We start from the raw sequence: 21,625 nt of genomic DNA, 5'->3' as shown, positions 1-21,625 counted from the left end.
ATGATGAAGACCGCCTCATAGATCTCAAAAACAAGCTGGTGCATTTCGACGGTATGGGAAAATAAAAGCTTGGGCAATTATTTGAAGTTTATGGTATTCGTTTTGTTCATATTACACTTTTATTGTTAGTGAATTAATTTGACCGACAGCATTCGCTGATGTTGATCAAGCTAGCGCCGTGAATTCACCGTGAGACACACGCAATTGACACTTAGCAAGCAGGTTAGTTAAGCTCTCAGATTCTGTCAATTATATTACGCAATTCAAAGAATAAATAACGTTTTGGCGCTTGTACATGTTACACTACAGATCCCTAGAGCACGTGAACCGATCGTCTCTACTAGCTGGAAAAAGAACATGAACTCTGTTGAAAGATACAGTATGCTACAACTTACCAAAATGTATTCCTCATGCATAATGTCGACCAATCATTTTTTTGAACTCTTCCCTGAACTGAAATGTAGTAATGGGCTGTATTTCCACACGACTGACATCAGGTTCAAGTACACACACAAGCCGGCGCGAGCGCGACTCACTCGCGTATTGCAGTTTGGCTGGTGCTAACGTTGCCCGTCCGCATACCGCCTCCCATGGCCGGAACTGGTATTACGATACCTGCCGGGCCGGGGCTAGTAATTTAGCATGCTAATTCAGGTTAATATCTCGGCAGCACTATAACTTGTCAGTTTTTTAATGACATCTTTGCACTTATTTCTTCTCATTCTTTTGATGCGTGTAGCTCATTTTTCGTATATTGTTACCTCAATTATTACATATGGCACCTTTAAGTACTAAAAGTAAAAGTACAAGTATTGTGTCATGTAATTATTAAAGAAAGCAGTCAAAAGTTTGAACTAGCAATCAAATAAGGCGCTCTGGCGGAATACAAATTTGCTTTGGCAGCCGCCAAAAAATGTCATTACAGGACAACCCCTGCATTAGTTGTCAATGTGTGTGTCAATAAATACCATTACCCTATAAAACTGGCGTGTGATTTAGGCAGCATGAAAGCCAACTTGCAACGAATGATTTGTAAAATTTTTATAATTGTAACTAACGAGTAACTAGCAGAACATTAAAAAAATGTCAAAGTAAAAGTATTAAATTCATCGAAAATATCTACTGAAGTAAAAGTAGAAGTATGAGAAAAAAACAATACTCTAGTAGAGTACAGATACAGCATTTTAGTACAGTACTTAAGTAGTTCTACTTCGTTACTATACATCTCTGGGTATAAATGGAAGTCGAAATGAGCGTGTGATATATGCAGGTGTGTGTGATTAGAGTTCACAATGCACTGCAAAAACCAGGGAGCATCGATGCTCACTATGCTCAATTCCCCGAAATTGTCACATTTTTGAGGCGCGAAACAAAACGCACAAGCCAACTCAATAAATAGAATGACACGCGATAGAAGGTTTAAAAAGGCAAACTGTTTTGTTTTATTATTATTCGTCAGCATAAACGCACGTCGCTAGACAGGTAGTCAACACGTCTGGTTAACATTTATAATTAAGGGTCCCGTATTATGCCCCTTTTCACAAGATGTAAAATAAGACTCTAAAATAAGTCACTGAAATGTGTATGTGAAGTTTCAGCTCAAAATACCCAACACATTTTTTACAGCATGTTTAAATTGTCATTTTTAGGGGGCTCAGAAAAACCTGCTGTTTTAGTGTGTGCCCTTTAAATGCAAATAAGCTGCTACTGCCGGCACAGGGGGCGGAGCTTCATGAGCTCACGCTCAGTCTCTCAAGACAATTTCATCTCATGAAATGATGATAATATCAGAAACTCTCAGTAACGGTGTTCGGACAATAATGCCTACAGAGTCAGAGTGCTGTATAGAGATGGAACACGTATAGTTTAGTAGTTTAATTACGGTTATTATAATGTATTTGTCATCTGCTTGTATGTATGCATTATTTATCAATAGCCTAACGTTACAAGTCTGCTGTTCTGGACCAGGTCCGAATGATGATCAAACATATACTGATGAGTTTAATAAAGTTAATTGTACATCACACAAAAGATGAAGCTTCAGTTTTACTTAAAAAAATCACCGTAAGAGCTGAGTAAAAGTTATAAGAAGTATATAAAAAGTTATAATAAGTTGAGGGAGTTGAGGGAGCATTCCTGTCGGCGGACCTCAGTCAAAAAACTGTTCTACTGATGTCATTATAGAAGGAAGTAGAGGGATGTAGTCCAAACGGGTCGTTCGATGTAGGCTACTTCTGTTAACTAAAATATCTCACTTGGCATTGAACTTTATAATTTTACAGATATTATTTATATTCTAACAACAACATTACACACTAACTAAACTTTGAAACATGGGATCACGAAGAACGTGACCTTTAATATTAGGCTAAAATGTTATAAGGGTAATACTAAGTAAGTAAGTTACTCTTGTTATGGTATTTTAAAGATTACTATTTTTGTTTTGTTTTTCCTACAACAGGTTTACATTCATCCAAGGACAAAAAACACTTTAATTTTCTCATAATATATATTGCACATCACTTAATTTCTCAAAGAGTCTGAAAACAGTTTGTTCGAATATTCAGTCCCTCTAAAGCCCTCTGTTCCCCGAGCATCCTCTGCTCTGATTGGTGGGATGGCCGAGTCTGTTGTGATTGGTTACTGCTTAAAGTGCGTGTCGGAATCAAATATATCTGAATTTCAGCTCCGCAGGCTTCTTCAGCATTTAACACACAGTTATGTGAAACGTAACAATGGCATCCGTTTTTCCCTTATCAATTCCAGTGCGAGTCCTCATCCTTTTGAAATTCATGGAAAGTGGATTTGTTGCGCAGAAAACGACATAATCTTGATAAGTTGCCAACATGAATAAAAACTCTTCCGGCCTCAGCTACAGTGTTTGTGAGCGGGTCAAAGTAGACATTGTTGTGCATCCAATGAAAACCAAAGCCTAGCACAATGTAAATTTGTTACATTAGGCATTTAACAGGAAGTGAGACTGGAAATTATGTCGACTCGTTTTGACAGTTTAGAATCGATTTTTTTTTTTCATTTTGGAGACAACATCTCCATTCATCATGCACTTTGATCTTTGATACATTCCCAAACAATTAGGTTTGTTTTGTACGCTATTTATTGATTAATGACTTAACTAAGCAAGATGTTCCTATGTTTCCTTTCTTCCTGCCCAGATGAAATTTAGCTCTCTAGGTATTTCCAGGGCAGCCATGGACCGTCCATCATCTCCATTGTTAAATAAACTATTAAAACGTTTTTAGTTGTTCAAAAATAAACCTGTCATACTGAGCATATCTCTAGAGTAACAAAGTCTAATGGGAGCCAACAAATTTCCATGACACTCTCTCAGTTTTAGCACAAACCCCTTTCAACTTCTTCGACTCCTGCCCCTATCTCTCCACAAACCTAAGAGGTTTAAATGTGATTAGGAGCGAGGGAAAAGGCACACGTCAATAATCACTCACTTATCTTCATTACGTGGTGGCAGCAGAAACTGTGATTTGCGGGTCGCATGTGTTTGTGATAAAGGAACTCTCCGGGGCTTTGTGCCGAGTGCAGCGGGGTTCACGTGTTGTCCAGCACTCAGCTCCAGGTGCTTTTCAGCTACTTTTACCTCAAATGAAAGTGTCCTGCCAGTTTCTTTTGGCCTTGGGTTTCTTAGGATGAATGATCTGAGTTCTTGATCACAGGAATCGTAGACTCTGTTTTCAGTCTTTCTAGAGCATGTTGAATGCCATTGAATCTGTAGAATTGACTTAAAGAATACAAAATATTCTGTCCAATATACATAGGACACTTAACCCTGGTTTCTTTTTTTTATATAGACTGTCATCATTGCACATTTTACTTTTAATTTGTAAATGTGTCTGTTTCATAAATAAGTCTACTCTAACATTGTGACTATTTCAGAGTTGTGCTTTGAAGAAATAGCTGTACATTATTTAGAAATAATGAAACATCAATACAAAGCTTTTTGTGATTGTGAACTCGTTTGGCTAATGAAGGATCTAAAGTAACATGAGTGATTCTAGAACGTTCCACTTTTGTCTATTTGACCTGTGTTGAAACACGTCCACTGTGAATATTCCAGGAACGTGTTCCTCGATCGTACATAAAATGGCTGTGTTTGTTTGGACGAAGTCAAATAAGCGGTTGGTAATAAGTGTTGAAGGTCTCAATAACGCTTGCCAATGCATTGAACAAAATAACAAACTGTGCTTTCACTTTACGACTGGAGCTGCCACAACTGTTTATTTTACCAGACAGTGTCTGCCAGCAACTTCACAGATTTTTAAACAGACATTCAGAGCTTTTGTGTCATTTGACGGGTAGAAACAGAGCACGGAGTGTGTGTCCATTAGAGTGATGTGTGTACGGCCATAAAAAAGCAGTCAGCGAGGTTTCACTTAAATGTGAGACGAGATGAAAGGTCACACTAGACTTTGCTCTCCATTGACCTCCATTCATATCCATTCAAATCTAAGCAAATTCATCGAAGTTTTGTCTCTCTGTGTACCGATGGTTGAGTTTAGTAACTTGTGCATGTGTGTGATAGGTCTATATAAATACACACTATATTGCCACACATTTGTTAAAGAATGGGTCGCTCTCAGGAGCTAAGAGTGGCAATTTGATAGGTCGCCACCTATGCAATAAGTCCATTAGTGAAGTTTCCTCACTAGGAAATAGGGCTGCACGTTTTCAAGTTTTTCATTAACCGTTAACCGAGGCCCTTATCGGTTAATACTCGGTTAACCATGTACGCGCGCCGCTACCTCGAGATACAGAGTTAATTTTTAACACCTTTTTAATAACTGGTTGGACCCCATTTGAAACGAAATAAAACGAAGTGGTAAGTACAGAGCAGTTAAAGTAGGTGCGTTTCCATCACCCTTTAAACTGAAATTGCCAATTGAAAATAAGCACTAACTCCGTGTCCGCAAATAATAATAATAATCATAATTATTGTAACATTTCATTAGGCTGCATATTATGTAGAAGACGCCTTTATCCAAAAAAAGGAACAAAGCACAAATAAACACAATATTTTTGACGCATATCCAGTGTGTGTGGAGCGCGCATTGATGGCTGCGAGACGCCCATGTGAACACTTGCAGTTCTTTCAGTGGAAACAAACAACTTAAAATACTCTTTCATTTCTGGTCATACAGAAAATAATAATGCATTATTCGCAAATACATTTATTTGCGTAAACTCACAATAACAAGAAAACGTTGTTCTTTAACATTCAGGCGCGCTTCATGATCTCCGCGAACTGAAGCGAGAGAACTGAAACAGCCACCGCATTCTAATTTGTTTGTTTTAAATTGGACATGTAAAGCTTTAGTCTACAGGGGTTATATCCTTTGTAGGCTAAAGCTTTAAATGTCCAATTTAAAACGAACAAATTCTAATCGAAGGCCAATATCTTCTGACTATGTAATTGTAGCTAATTAATTTCTCTCTAAATGTGCATGGAGATGGAGAATTGTTTTTAGCCGAAAATGATTTAGAAAACAATAGTTTATTAATAAATAATTAATGCCTCGTTATTTTATATTATTGTATTATCAGACACATTTGTTATAGCCTATATAAATCACTTATAAATCCCATTTCTGCAGGCTGTGGTTACGGCTCTTCTCATTCAGCATTGCGGGGGAAAATATCATTTGCAGGTTCTAATTTGGCCTCAGAAAACCAGTAAAATCTTTTTTTTCATATTAATTTGTCAAATATTTTAAATGTTTAAGGGGCAAATTCGTCGATATTTAGCCTATAGCCTATATATTTTTGCGCAGCATTTGGTGTATAAGCCTACAGTTCAAATGAACATTTTGGTGTTCAACTTTGCTATTTACAAAATACAACAACCGTTCATTTTTTCATTTTGCAATTAGGCCAACGGATTAAATAAGGGGAAACGAATGAACACAAAAGTAGACCGTTTGGACATAATACGAGGCAGAGTTCTTTTTTAAAATTCATAAAAGATACAAGGAATAGCCTACTAGACAAAACCTCGAAGAAATGCCACAATCAAGACCGCAGAGCAGAAATGAGGGAGAAGCACACAGAAACTCTGTGACTTTCCCTGCCATTAATGCTTGGATGACACACCACGTCTCCTCACACAAATAATAATAATGTCTAGTGCGGTGGCTGTGATATACCAACGTCCGTTGCCATCATTTTTGGAATGGCTTATCACGAAACGAAAAAAAATGTTTTAGTCGCATAACACCGTTAATAGAAACGCTGTCATTTCGCAATATTTTTTTATCGACAATCAGAAGAAAAAAAACGCAAAAGTTTTGTGCAAATATGTATTGACGCCACTTAACCGAGCAAAAAGGTTTCACTCGGTTATGGAATTTTAAACGGTTAATCGGTTAACCGGTTAACCATGGACACCCCTACTAGGAAATATTGCACGGTCAACTGTTAGTGGTATTATAACAAAGTGGAAGCGATTGGAACAACAGCCACAAAGTGGTAGGCCACGTAAAATCACAGAGTAGGGCTGCAACAAACGATTATTTGATAATCGATTAATATAACGATTATTAGAAAGATTAATCGACTAATCGTCGATTGTTTTGTTGGCTAATCAATAAGTTTGGAACGATTAGGCCGGATTCACATATAGCGCCTAAAGACGCATAGAAAACGCTGGGCGCGCCGCATTCTCCTTTTTCCAAAACGCTAGGGCGGTAGCGCTCTGGTTGGTTCTTGTCACGTGACCTATTGTGCGCTAATGGTGCGCTTGCGCCATTCTGAAAAAAAATGATGTTTTTATCTTGACGCGGCGCGGACGCGCTTGGAAAAAACGACGCTTCCATTATGAGCGCGCATACCACGCGCCTACATTTGAAATAACGAACTTGAGCGCGCAAAAGACGATACATGTGAACCGGCCCTTATTCAGCCTTTTCATTTAGTAAAACATTGAGTTATACATATTCTTATTATAATATAAAAAAAGAAAATTAGTTCAGGTTTTGAAATAGTTGTTTTAATGAACTTTGAGTTTTCAGGTTTCAGATATTATTATTGATAATATTATTACTATTATTAGTAGTATTACATTCTCTAATAAAGAGATTTACCGCTAGTTAGTTAGCTCCAGCTGAAGAACACTCAATTCTCACTGGCTCCTCTTTTGCCGGAATGTTTCCTCTTTAAGTGCTCCAACATACATGTTGTGCTCCCGTGAAAAGCAAGTTCCGCCTTGCATGTATTGCACACGACAGCATTGTTGGTTTGAAGTTTTGTGAAACTTTCACAAACCTTGCTAGTTCTGATTCGTTTGCACTCCGTCATAATCCGCACTGTTTTTTTTTTTCTTTTAGCGCAATAGCATTTGTAAAGGGCTGCATTACAATGTACGCTACAGCGCCGTAGTGGTCAAATCGTGATATTTCACGCCCTTACATTAGGCCACGTGAGATCAAACGACTAGTCAAGTCAAAGTTTATTTATTTTGACTACTCGACAACAACGATATTTGTCGCCAATTTTTTAATGTCGACAACTAATCTTTTCAGCCCTATCGCAGATTGGGGTCAGTTAATGCTGAGGTGCAGTCCTCCAAGCTTCGTGTGGCCTTCAGTTTAGCTCAAGAACAGTGTGTAGAGAGCTTCATGGAATGGGTTCCAATGGCCGATCGGCTCCATCCTAGCCTTACATCACCAAGTGCAATGCAAAGTAGCGGACTCTAGAGCAGTGGAAACGTGTTCTCTGCAGTGACAAATTGCACTTCTCTGTCTGGCAATCCGATGGACGAGTTTGGGTTTGGCAGTTGCCAGGAGAACAGTACTTGACTGACTTGTACTTGACAGCATTGTGCCAAGTGTAAAGTTTGGTGGAGGGGGGATTATGGTGTGGGATTGTTATTCAGGGGTTGGGCTTGACCCTTTAGTTCCAGTGAAAGGAACTCTTAAAGGATAATTCCGGTATTTAACACCTTGAGTCAGTTTTTGTAGTTTGTTTTTAATGAAATAGAGTGGTGGAATTTTGACAATGGGTCCTGTCTCGACATTTTGACTATTTTAGAATCGCCTGTGACAGCTTTAGACTGGCTGTCTATGGGCATGCACAAAGATGTCCATAAAACAACCCTTAACGTTCATTTTCAAAACTGTGCAACTCAGGAGTGGTTGCTGGTGTTCGTTGATGTTCCGAAACAAGTAGTGTAGCGAAATACCATTTCTGTCGTGTTTTATTTGTCATTTTTTAAAATCGCATTGATGTCTGCTGGAGGACTCAGTGCTCGTTGATATTTCTGCGCTAGCTACCGGAAAACGGAAAGGGGTCTGTTTACATTTTGGTTGTAGTCTTTTCGCTCGGTTCTCCGTCTTACCCATAGGTCTTGCCATATTCGACTGAGTCTCATGTTCTGTACAGCGTCCTGGTTGTCGCCATCAAGTGGTCGGGAGTGTGCTAACACTTCAGACTCAAATATCGAGCGGAAGTTTATACGCGGTTGTGAGGTATCTGAAAAAATAGTTCCACAATAGCAAAAAACATGGATTGAAAGCATACACTGCGCCGATATATTTGTTTTTAATCATCAACGAACACCACCAACCACTCGGTGAGTTGCACAATTTTGAAAATGAACGTTAAGGGTTTGTTTAAGGACATGTTTGTGCATGGCCATAGACAGCCAGTCTAACGCTGTCACAGGCGATTCTAAAATAGTAAGTAAAATAAATAAAAGTCGAGACAGGGCCCATTGTCGAAATTTCTAAGTCCACCACTCTATTTCATTCAAAACAAACTACAAAATAGACTCAAGGTGTTAAATACCTGAATTATCCTTTAATGCTTCAGCATACAAAGACACATTTTGGACAATTGCATGCTCCCAACTTTGTGGGAACAGTTTGGGGATGGCCTCTTCCTGCTCCAACATGACTGCGCACTAGTGCGCAAAGCAAGGTCCATAAAGACAATGGAAGTGTGAGTTTGGTAAATAGAATTCTGATATGTTCATTTTGTCATCATTTGCTATATCAAGAAAAGTTAACCATCAGATTGAAAAGGTGGTTCTCACAAAACTGCAAGCTTTTTTTAAAGGGACACTCCACCCAAAAATGAAAATTATGTCATCAATTACTCACCCTCAAGTTGTTTGGCACCATTGACTTCCATAGTAGAAAAACAAAAATACTATGGAAGTCAATGGTACCAAAGTTCCAATCGTTCTTCAAAATATTTCCCTTTGTGTTCAGCAGAAGAAAGAAACTCATAAAGGTTTGCAACAACTTGAGGGTGAGTAAATGATGACAACATTTTTATTTTTGGGTGGAGTATACCTTTAAAGGTAAATGTTGTTGTCTCCAAGAGACTCCAAGAGGACCATACAGCTGTGGGATGTTTTGATGTGTAGTCTGTTTTGCTTGATGGGCTGGTGCTCTTCGGTAACATCACAGAATATGACAGAGCTCGAAACACTGGAATGAATAATTCACTAAAAAAAGGCAATATGAGTCTCTATTCTCTCTTTACATTAGCACTGTTTTGGTCTGATTTGAATGCATTCTCTTACTGGATTATTGGACGGAAAACTTTCCTGGAGTTTAGCGGATTAAAATGATCTGATCGCAAATAGAGACGATAAATCAAGTTAGGGTTCAAAGGGTTTGATTGGATAGGAATTTTCACCTACCAGGGTTACAGGAGCATTGTAGATGCTCTCGACTTTAAAGATCATCTAACTGTGTGATTTCAGTTTTGCGTGCCTCTGTAATTTATTTGCGTCTAATTAATTTAACATGTTAAGGATTTTGTATTAATTGCGTGCGTTAAAGGGATAGTTGACACAAAAATGAAAATTCTGTCAGTAATTACTCATGCTCATGTCGTTCCAAACCCGTAAGACTTTTGTTCATCTTCAGAACACAAATTAAGGTATTTTTTGATGAAATCTGAGAGCCGTGTGCCCGTGTCACTCCATAGGCTGCTAGGTAATTATGCTATGAGGCAAATTTTAATTGTAATAATGATCAATTTTTGTTTTTATATTCTCGTGAATTTTTTGTTTTGCAGCTTTAAATCTTTTTTTTAAATGAAATTATAAATGTCAAAAATAAATTAAAATAAATTTCATTTCTGTAATTGGATGGTTTTCTAAGTGAAGCAGGGTGTTTATATGGGAAAACAAGACTAAAGAGGCTACCTTTATCCAATAGGATTGTGAAAACTGGCTGCTACATCGCAGAATAATGCCGGATGATTAAAGGGATGTTAAAGTAAGAGGGATGTTGATTTCAGGATCAGAATAGAATAACGTGCACTGATGAAGAAGTGTCACTTTTATGTTTCATGCAGATAATCTGGACTTTCTCATTGCGCTAATTCAGAGCTCATAAAACTCGCTGTCTGTGCACTCGAATTCCCTCATATCAAACTTGACGTCTGTTTTGCCGTCTCTCCTCTGTCTGAAAATAGCCCAGGTCCAGCACAACCCCACCCTATCACTATAAACGCCTTTGAGCCTGGAAAACTCCACGGCAGACGCACACGCTGTAAATACATTTCAAAGTGGAAAAATCCTGCATAAAGTGTTATGGAACGGTCCGGAGAAGGACCAAAAGGTTTCTAAGGCCAAAATTAGACACACACACACACACACACACACAGGAAATATTCACTTTTTCCGGTTTATACTGTAGCTAAACACAAGCTTTTTTTTTTCATTCAGTGTCTTTAAAGTGACCCACAATATTTAGATGCTGCGAAAGCTCTCATGTGAAAGCCTCCCAATGTTGAAGTCATTGATGAAAATTGCAGATACTGTTGAAACTGTCAAAATCTAGACGTAGATTTCTGTTATATCTTATGAGTGAATCTCCAGAGCACAATTCACTCCGGATCAAAAGATATTATATTTAGCACAAGGAAAATTAGTCCTTCTTTGCAGACCATTAAGAACGTGACAACTTCTCTGCTGTAATGCAAACATATATTATTTAAATACATGTATTTATTTACTGTATTTAATTTATGCATGGCTACAATTTTTTATAATAATAGTAAATAATAATAATTATGAGTAATAATAACAATAGGTATTATTATTATATTTTCTATATTATATTTATATTTAAATTTAAATTTGATTTATTTTATGCATGTGATTTTTGTTTATTTATTTTATTATTTTTATTTAATTTAATTTTTTTAATTTTCCATTTTCTATTATATTTATTCTATTTTATTTATTTTTATTTTATTTTTATTTTATTCTGTTTTATTCTTTTTATTTTTTATTATTCTATTTCATTCTATTTTAGCATATTCTATTTTATTCTTTTTTATTCTATTCTATTCTTTTAATTTTGTTATTTTTTTTTAAATTCTACACTCTAAAAAAATGCTGTTTTTGTATCAACCCAAATATTGGGTCGAAAATGCAATTAAAAAATTTACAGTTGAAAGTTAATGTTGAAGTTGGGTTAATTTGAAATTACATTTTTAACCCAACATTTGTTTTTGTCCATATTTTACCCAAATTTGGGTTCAAACAACCCAGCATTGTTTAAGAGTGTATTCTATTATTTTTCTTTTCTTTTCTTTTGTCTTGTTTTGCTGAAGAATAAGGCTGTGGCTAGTTTGAGTCAATGGTCTGGACATTTAAATAAATTGTATTATTTCCCGAAGTTGTTCTCACGGTGTTGTGATGTCAGAGCCCAGGTGAGACAGCCAGACTGCGTGACAGTGTTTAAGGGCACGGCATGTTACAGTCTAGAAGCTTCCTCAGTTTCTCCTTCCTCCCCATGCAGGTCTTGCACTCGTCTCCACGGCCCACGAGAGAGCCTGAAACATAAACAGAGTTTGCCGTTCTGCAGTTTATCTTGGGCTTAAAACTGCCTCATTGACTTGATTCAGTGCTTTGGTTCGGATAACAGTAGTTGCAGATTGAACAGGGATAAAGCCACCCTCTTTATCTACCTAAGTAAGACATACTCTAACGTTGTGAAATGAAAATATTATCCTTCAACCCTGCCCACGTTCGTGAAGTCAGCGTGTGCTGCCCAAGGGCTGAGCACATGCAACAGTGAGAGCACAAATTGTTTTTATAGAAAACAAGTCATACTTTGGTTACAACCCTAATTAGATTTATCCAGCCGTCTGCTGAATGAATTCACAATCATAATTGTGTCGGTTAACCATGTAACAATAACTTTGGGGATTTTGTGATGTTTAAAATTTAGAATCATTAAACGCCACCATGAAGTGAGTACAAGCGAATAGTTCTGTTGTTTTAATTAGTGGCGCTATAATATCGTTGTTTTTCATACTAGAGTTAGTGATTGATACAAACTCCTAAACTTAAGTATTAAAGAGCCCCTATCATGGATTTTTGAAAATGACTGTTCATATGGTGTGGAATATAGCTCTAAGGGAATGAAAACATCCTGCAAAGATTTATATCTGAAAGTGCACCGTATATAAAGTTATTGTCCTTCAAAAGTGAGAGTCGACTCTGAGTCTATGAAATGAATTGTTTTTGAAACGAGTCATTAGCTGGTTCGTAGTGACGTAGATACAAACTGGCCGCGCCCAGTTACTGCGCCCGCAGACGGAAGTGTAAACTTGAAGTCTACACATTCAAATACTTCATCATAGCATCATGTCGAGAAGACGCTGTGTTCTACAATGCAAAGATAGTTCAGCCACTTTGTTTTCATTTACCAGGGACGAGCATGTGAAGAATCGGTGGTTAGAGTTCATATTTGCAAGCATACCACAACAGTATAGCCCGATTGTGTTCTCACCATTTTAATTAACGTTACGAATCGTTCAAAAACATAAATGAATTCAAATGTGGATTCGCAAGCGGTTGTTCCTGAAGGAGGGCTCAGTAACTTACTTACCCGGTGTATATGGATCAGCTTCCTCCTTCGAATCACAACCTGTAAGTATTATTAATAATTGTTGCTTTTATGGGTTTTGAACGGTTTTGTTGCGTCGGGGGGCGAGGCAGTATGTGTTTGCGCGTGTATCTGTGTGTGTGTGTACTGTAAGTTACGCTCAGCGCAGCTTCTAGGTCTCCAATTTCAATTTTTTTTTAAATATGTGAAATGTTTGTCGCTGTTATTGGAGTTGTCATAAAGAATAGAGCGTCTTGTAGTACTGCAGTGCTTTATCAATATGTTTATGCGTTATGCTAAGAAACAATAACTGACTGGGTCTGCCATCTGACCAATCACCGCCGATTAGCGTCACGCGAAGGAGTGGTTTGGAAAAAATAGTCCTTGTACGAATCATTTGGGAGTCGGTGAGCAAATCAGTTAAAAATGAATGCATATTATAAGACAAATAAAGTGTTTTTTTTTTTTATCCTTGCATGCATGTTAAACTTTTTTTGGGAACTCCTAAAACAAAAATAGGAACATTTCAAATACTATGATTGGGGCTCTTTAAAGTTTGTTAGGAGATATAGTTAACGAAATCTCATATTCGCTACATTTGTTTGATCAATAATTTTATTGTGAAATAATATTTAAAACAATATTTCTATTGATCAAAGCTGAATTTTCAGCATCATTGTCACATGATCCTCTAAAAATATGTCTAATATGCTTTTTTGCAGCTCAAGAAACATTTATTACTATCATTTGAAAACAGTTTTTCCAGATTCTTGATTGAATCAGTTTGATGACAAACTATATTAAAAAATGTACTTGCCTTCTTTACTTTCGTTTTGTTGTTTGTGTATATTACCATTATTAAAGTTTGTGAACGTTCGCCGATTCCCGCCTCATTCTTCCCATAACAACAAACCTTGTTACAGTAATATTGAAAGGGATAGTTCACACAAAAACGAAAATTCTGTCATTAATTACTCACCCTTGTGTCGTTCCAAACTCATAAGACTTTCGTTCATCTTTAGAACACAAATAAATATATTTTTAATGAAATCTCTGAGTTTTTGGTCCCTGCATTGACAGCTACACTACTACCGCTTTGATACTTCAAAAAGTTCTTAAAGAGATCGTAAAACTAATCCATATTAATCTATTCATCGTATAAAGTGATTGTGTCTCTTCAGAAAATTTTCCAGAGCTGGATTATGGATTAGTTTATGATCTTTTTATGAATTTATTTTGCGTAGCTGTCATTGGAGGGACAGAAAGCTCTCAGATTTCAATAAGATCTACATTTGTGTTCTGAAGATTGACAAAAGTCTTACGGGTTTGGAACGACATGATGGAGAGTAATTAATGACAGAATTTTTTTTGGTGAACTATCCCTTTAAAAGTAATAATTTAAAAAAGTAATTATTATATTATTTAAATAATTTAAATACAGCCCGTTTTTACAATATTGGGTTGACGAACCAAAAGAATATGAATCATATTAGTTGGCTTAATTTGTTTAACAAATATGTTTCCTTCAGTTATTACATGCATAATTATGCGTATTCACATATATTGTATGAGCTTCTGTTACTGATGTGTGCTCAACAAGCTTGGACGTGTGCGACTGCGCACTCGATCCACTTTTGGTACTTTACTCGTCAGCTCGTGCACAGCCGCTATACAGGCGTAGATATTACATTTATTTTTGAGACACGCAAATGACACATTTCACACGCTCTCACGCCACACATCTATTTTGTCACGCAAAGAAAAGGACACGGAGACCGACAGACTAGACAGTGCAGGTTAGTTATGATATTTAAAAAAAATCAGCTCTCAGATTCTGTCAATTTTATTATGCAATTCAAACAAGAAATACTGTTTTGGCGCTTGTAAATGTTGCACGACAGATCCCTAGCGCACGTGAACTGATCATCTCTACTAGCTAAAGATAAAAGAACACGAACACTGTTGAAAGATACAGTATGCTACAACTTACCAAAATGTATTCCTCATGCGTGATATCGACCAATCATTTTTTTAACTCTTCCCTGAACTGAAATGTAGTAGTTGACATCAAGTTCAAGTACGCCCACAAGCCGTGCGACTTACTCGTGTATTGAAGTTTGGCTGGTGGTTGGTTATATTGCCAGCCCGCATACCGCCTCCCATGGCCGAAACTGGTATTACGACACCTCCCAGGCCGGGGCTAGTAATTTAGCATGCTAATTCAGGTTAATATCCCTGCAGCACAATAACTTGTCATTTTTTTAATGACATCATCAACCTTATTTCTTCTCATTCTTTTGATGCGTGTAGCATTTTTTGGATATTTTTAACCTCAATTCTTACAAATGGCACCTTTAATCGAACTTCCATGCATAGTTCTGATATGTTCTCATTTGGTTACATTCTGTTATGGAATATTTGTTTTTTTTTATTGATTGTATATTTTGCATGTTTTATTCACATCCATTATGCAGGTACAATGCAAGTTTATATTTTGCTTCCTAAAATATATTTACTCAATATAAAGTTTTGCTACATATTATTTATTGTTTTCTTTATTTTTGTTTATTCTTTAAAGAGATGCACTACATTTTGGTGAACAAAGGACCTATTTTATTTGTATGCACACATAGTTGTACATTAGCTGGAATGTACAATATGGATGTGAAAGCAGTTTTAATAGGGCTGTCAACTTTAGTCGTTTAGTCGACTAATCGGTCGATGCCGTCTTGGTCGACTGACATTCTTATTGGTCGACCAGTTGCATTTTTTTTTTTTTTTTACCAATAGAAAGAATTTTTCAATGATTTACTCCTTGATATTTATTCATTTATAAGCAGTTATTTATTACTGTATTCTAAATATAATTAGCCTATGTTTTGTCCCCAACTTTAAAATGCTTTAATTTAGGCTATTTTTGTAACTGCGCCACAGTTTAGCGCACACACATAATACACTCGGGAACCGCACCTGTGGCTGGCTGCGCTGCTGCTCGCGCTCGGTAAGGGATGCTGTATTCATTCAGTTAGAACGCTGCTTGTTTTGACTTTAGTCGACAAAATGTCCAGGAAATCTAAATCTTTTGTCTGGCTGCATTTTAAAACAAAGATGACAAGACTGTGGAGGAAGGAGATCGCGTTTCTCCATTATGAGCGCGCAAGTCGCGCGCCTACATTTGAAATCGAACTTGAGCGCGCAAAAGACGTGAGCAGCCTTTTAACGGCTATATCATGCTGACTCAATAGATTGTGTTTTCTTAATGTTTTCGTTTTTATTTGTACACTTGACGCATTTGAAAATAGCCTAAATAATGCAACAAAACGAAAATAAACCTATACACGGTCCTACAGCCTATTATTAGGATTGTTTTTAAGTTATTTGGGTTTTTTGTGTGTTGTTTAAAACGCCTTGATCGCCAGGACGAAAGTTAACCCATAGCTTTGAAAGTAAAGAAGAATATAAAGCCTGTATAAACGAGAGCTTTTGTTGGGATTTTTCATTATGTGGAAGATAGCAGTTATATTTTTTGCAGCGTGTGGTGTGGTCAGGTGCGCGATTGTGACTTTTACTATAGACCGAGGACAGAGCTCTTCACGTTTTGCAGTTAAAAAATCACTTAATTTTCAAAGAATTGTATTATTATAGTTTTATTTATTTGTGATGTTTTTTTCGTTGTTGTTTTATAAATGCTCAATGACAATTGTTTAAAAAATGGTTAATCAAAACCTCACGTTTTTTTTGTTTTTTTTAGTCGACTAATCGTTGCGCAGGACTCAACTTTGGTCGACTATTCTTTGGTTGAATACAGCCCTAATAATTAGCCTATGTGACAATAAAATGAGTTTTGGTTAAAATCAACAAATAATCGTGATAATTAATCGTGACCTCGATATTAATCAAAATAATCGTGATTTATCATTTCATCATTTCAATCAATATTTTCATTGGGAATAATGATCAGTGATTTTTGCACAGGTTCTGGTGTACGTATAGTTTTACGAATCTGAAAATGTTTGCAAAATCTGCCTTTTGTGCGAACGCACACTTTAAGGATAAAATCTGTGCAGAGTTGTATACATGATGCCCCAGGAATGTGTATTGAGAAAGTAAACTGGTTCAACTTTTTTTTTTTTTCAAGCTTCTCCCGCTGTTCCTTTTATAGTTTCCTCTGTTGACATACTGTATCGCGTTGGTCACAGAGTGTAAGAGACGTCTGGCCCCGGGTCCCTGTGGACAAGATGTTTACTGTAACCATCTCTGATCTCTGCACTGTATTTAAACATTGATTGTTTCGCTGGAATCGGGACTGTCAAATCAATGTGTTTACATCAGTCACATTGCTCTCTCTTGTTTCTAAGCAAATCCGGGCAGCCGGCGAGATGGAAAGAGGCGGAGGAGGCCGTCAGCGCACCGCAGGCGTGTAAACATCGGCGGTGCGCTCTGAACACAAAATCTCTATCCAAACATCCAGCTTATTTTTTGCAAAACTGATGATGCTGTCTGGCATCATGTGTGCACACTTAGAAAGAGAAAGGACTCGATTCTTATCGTGAGGCTGGGCTCGGTTCAGCGCTTGTGATGTTAGTTACAGCACTGGGGGGTCAAAGGTGTTTCAAATGCAGGGGGACGTTTCATTGAAATCCAGCTTTGCATGATGATGGTTGTGCAACTCATTTTGGAGATATTGAGTAATATTAGCATTTCTGTAAAAGTTATCAAACTGTAAAAGCTTTGTGTGTGCTCTATCATCTTTATCATTCTGTGCTTATTCCTTTTAACTGATTTGAAAAATGAATAATGCACAAGAAAATTTTCCCAAAATAATTTTCCCAAAAGCATCATGAGCCCAAGTTGATCGTGAAGACCTTTGCAACCAATGTTCTCTATGATTAACTTGCTTTTAGGAAACGCATCCCAGGTCATCAAAACATACGGTTTATTTTGTAATAATGACCCACTGATTGACCAACTGGCACACAAACTTTAATATTCGAATTTTAGAATATTTAATATTATTAGAAGATCCACCGACATGTTTTTGTTGTCAAAATCGATTTGAAAAGGCAGGTTTTATTAGATTGTGTCTCATAAAACAACCTTTTTTTATTCAAATAACATTTTCTTTTTTTTTTAAACCAAAGTTAAAACCAAATATAGTTTTAGAGCTTTGGGAAAGATCTGATTTTAATAACCATATTTTTTTCTGGTCATGAGAAACGAATAAAAAAGGAAATAAACAAACTCATTGATCAATCAAAATTAAACCAGAGACGTAGGGGTGGGCGATATGGAAAAAATATCATATCACGATTTTTTTAGGAAAATCACGATCACGATTTTTTATCACGATTCTTTTTCAAGTTGGTTTTAATATTTTGCAAGTGGCTGTTCATTACAGCCAAACTAATGTCCTTATGTTAAAAACAAAGCCTTAGGTAACAAAATAAAAAAGAAAGGCATACATTTAGGCCAGTGGCGAAGATAAAAATCTTTGTCATTATTTTCTTTGTTATTAAAAAAATAAGACAAGATAAACATTACACAAATTAATATTCAAATTAAATAAATAGTGCTTTATTTTTCAGATGCACTAGGTGTATTTAGCAGTAGCATTGAAGAAAGTAATTAAATTAAACAAATATGAAATTAAAACACTACAGAGACTTCACTGAATAAATTGATTCTTATTAAAGCTACTATTAAAGTTCTCAGTCAGTGAGTGATTTTCTCCTTGTGTTTTTTTTTCTTTTACTAAAGAGATAGTTCCCTCAAAAATGAAAATGGTCTTAATTTACTCTCTCAAGATGTTTTAAACCCAAATAAGTTTCTTTCTTCTGTTGAAAATAAAAGTTATTTTGAATAATGTGGGTAACCGAACAGTTGCTGGTCCCCCTATAGTTTTTTATTGGTTCTCTCCTGGAAGTTAATGGGGACCAGCAACTGTTTGGTTACCCACATTAAAAAAAAAATCGTTCTTTTGTGTTCAGCACAAGAAAGAAATTAATACAGGTTTGTAACAACATTAGAGTGAGTAAATAATGACAGATTATTATTATTTTTTTTTTTGTGAACTATCCCTTTAAGGACGTGCGGCAGTACTATTTATTCCTGTTGCTTTTAGACCAGCACGCGACGCGTTTAATATAGACGCATATTACACCAGATATTCTCTCAAATGTTTGCTTTCACTTTAGACATAGCCTGTTTATGTAAACATTGTGTGTATTTAACAGTATTAGCATAATAAGACTCGAAAGATAACTTAGTCCAGTATTCAGGCGCTGTTTACAGGCTTCTAGTTCCTGTGATTGTCGTGGGTAATTTATGCGGTCAGGAAAGCGCACGTTAGAACAGCGCATTAGCGCGTGAATTAAATGTTTAACCGGCAAGGCTTATGCAAATAATGAACTTTTGTGAATTGCAGTGTCCCGTAACTGTTCATTAACGTGTGATCACGTGTAGGCTGCGTCGCGTTGTACAGTTGAGACGGAGGCGCCAGAACTGAACTGATAGAATGCACTGTAACACGATACTACGATATTTCTTCAAAAGCAGATCGTGGAGACATTTTAATCGTCCACGATTAAAAATCGTCATATCGCACACCCCTAAGTTGAATGATAAATACTGTATATATGAGGTCAAAATCCATGTTAACATTAATGGTGACATTAGAAATATATCAAATTTATCAGTGTATCAAATTTATTTGCAAAATACTAATATTGGGAAGAAGTCATTGAGATGACAGAAAAAGTTCTCTACTTTTAGGCTAAAGCATTTACATTAACATGTCTTTTTGTATTTATTTTGTTTTTTAATTAGTTGTTTTATTTTCTTAATTTATTTTATTTATTGATATTTAAAGTGTTTTTAAGCTTGGAAACTTTTGTAAAATTTTAATATATATATATGTTTTTCCATTATTTTAATTTAATGAATTTTTTTATACCGGTATGTTATGTTATTTATTTATTTTTTATTGAATTTTTTCATGGTTCTGTCTGAGATGCGCTCAATATTGTCTAACCAGCTTTGTAACTAAATAAATGGAATAAATTAAAAATCTGCAGTAAATTACAGTTTTTCCTCTGGGAGGCATTTGGAATAAAATGCATTTAGGTTAAAGAAAGAGAAATGCAATCAAATTTAATTGAGACTGTTATGGTTGAGATATCTATTAACCAGACACATGGAGCCAGAGTTTGAGCAGTAGGTGACTCCATAGAGTAAGTGTCTCCCAACCATATAAAGTAAAATGTAATTTTAATCTTGCCAATGTATGGTACTGTAAGTGTAATTTGTAGAGGGGAATCAATCAGCCAGATATATAAAAGCCAATGATAAAACTCGCTTAGACATAACTTGTGTGGTTTCCGACCAGAATTATGTCACTTCTTGAAGAAAATTGGCTTTTTTCTTTTACTAATGAAATAAGTGTAAATCATTTGTCATGGATTTTTGTGAAATGCTGTTTCTAGCCAGACATGTTGGTTGATGAATCCTCTTCCATCGAAAGTGTCGAGCTTCTCATGGAAGTTCCCATCTTCTCGTCTTTTAAAGGCGAGAGTCTGTGGCCACCCGGTGGTTTGCGCTACTATTGGATGAAACCGCTGTGTCGATATTAAGCACAATGTGGGAAGCTTTGGCAGCTGCAGTGTGGGAAAAACTGTGAATAAAGCCCTTCAGATTTTGTAAATAGCTCTCTTGCATTGGATACTCGAGCCATCTGTAATGAATGTCAGCTTTTGCTATGAATGAGTGATGCCTTTTTATTACCCAATTGAGGGCTTAACTGTGTGTTAATTGCCATTTTATGAACATTTACTCGCTGGGATGGCATAACCGAATCTATTTTAGATTATGTACCTACAGATTTTGAGGTTTCACTTATAGTGATTGTGAAACATGTTGACCAAGAGCTTAAAATATGCTATGTGTTGAATGAAGGGTAAAGTGGGTTATATTTTTCTGAAATGTTTTTGACTTGCAGGTTTGCCCTTGGTGACGCTCGGAGACCCTTGCACGAGACCGCCGCCCTGGTGGAAGACATAGTGCACACTCAGCTCATCAACCTCGTAAGTGTGAACATCAGTCTTGTACTTCCACAATGTGATGGATATTTTGGGATATGATTGGCTTCTGAAAAGTAGGCAAAAATAATATTAATTTTCCCTGCTATGCAGTTTTCTTTTATTTTGATGAATTTGAGAAGTCTTTTTTTTTTTTTTGAAGAATGCAGTGTACTCTATTTTAATGAAATGTAAATATGCAGACCATTCAAGCACTGAAGTGAATTTATTTTGGTTTCATGTTGTTCATGATTTCAATATAAACTTTATGGTTGAGCACATTAGCTTGTGGCTACACGTATTGGCGAGTTACTTGACAAGCGCATCACCGGTAGCAACGGCGGTGGTCCGCCAAAACACTTCTTTTTTTCGGTGAATGCTGTTTTACATCAATATTATGACACGAGTGAAGCATAAAGCTTTGTTTACAAAAGAAATGATACGTTAGCAATTAATGTTACATTGCAGCCATGGAAACATTTGGATTTGTACCGAATGAGAGAGTTACCATAAATTTGAGCTTTGTCGGCTTTGTATTACGTTTTGCGATCTGGTTCAGCGAATTTAACAATATTCCATTGGATGTACAGGGCTCCAGAGTCCAGACTAACTTTTCCACTGGTTGGACTGATGCTACCAACTTTTTTTGCTACTAGCCATGGGATTATTCAC

At 36.4% G+C, this 21,625-nt stretch overlaps 1 protein-coding gene across 3 annotated transcripts in view; it reads left to right on the top strand.

Moving 5' to 3' along the window:
* supt3h (SPT3 homolog, SAGA and STAGA complex component) overlaps nt 1-21,625 on the top strand; it is a 208,886-nt gene that overhangs the window by 86,503 nt on the left and 100,758 nt on the right. For all 3 annotated transcript variants that reach the window (XM_039660855.2, XM_039660856.2, XM_089120095.1), the window contains one exon: nt 20,875-20,959. In XM_039660855.2, coding sequence (XP_039516789.2) covers nt 20,875-20,959 — 85 coding nt within the window. The remainder of the gene's footprint in view (nt 1-20,874; nt 20,960-21,625) is intronic.

Source organism: Pimephales promelas, chromosome 15, assembly GCF_988280905.1.
Source record: "Pimephales promelas chromosome 15, fPimPro1.hap1.1, whole genome shotgun sequence".
NCBI lineage: Eukaryota > Metazoa > Chordata > Actinopteri > Cypriniformes > Leuciscidae > Pimephales > Pimephales promelas.
The sequence above is the reverse complement of the archived record's forward strand: the minus strand, read 5'-3'. Positions and strand labels throughout refer to the sequence as shown.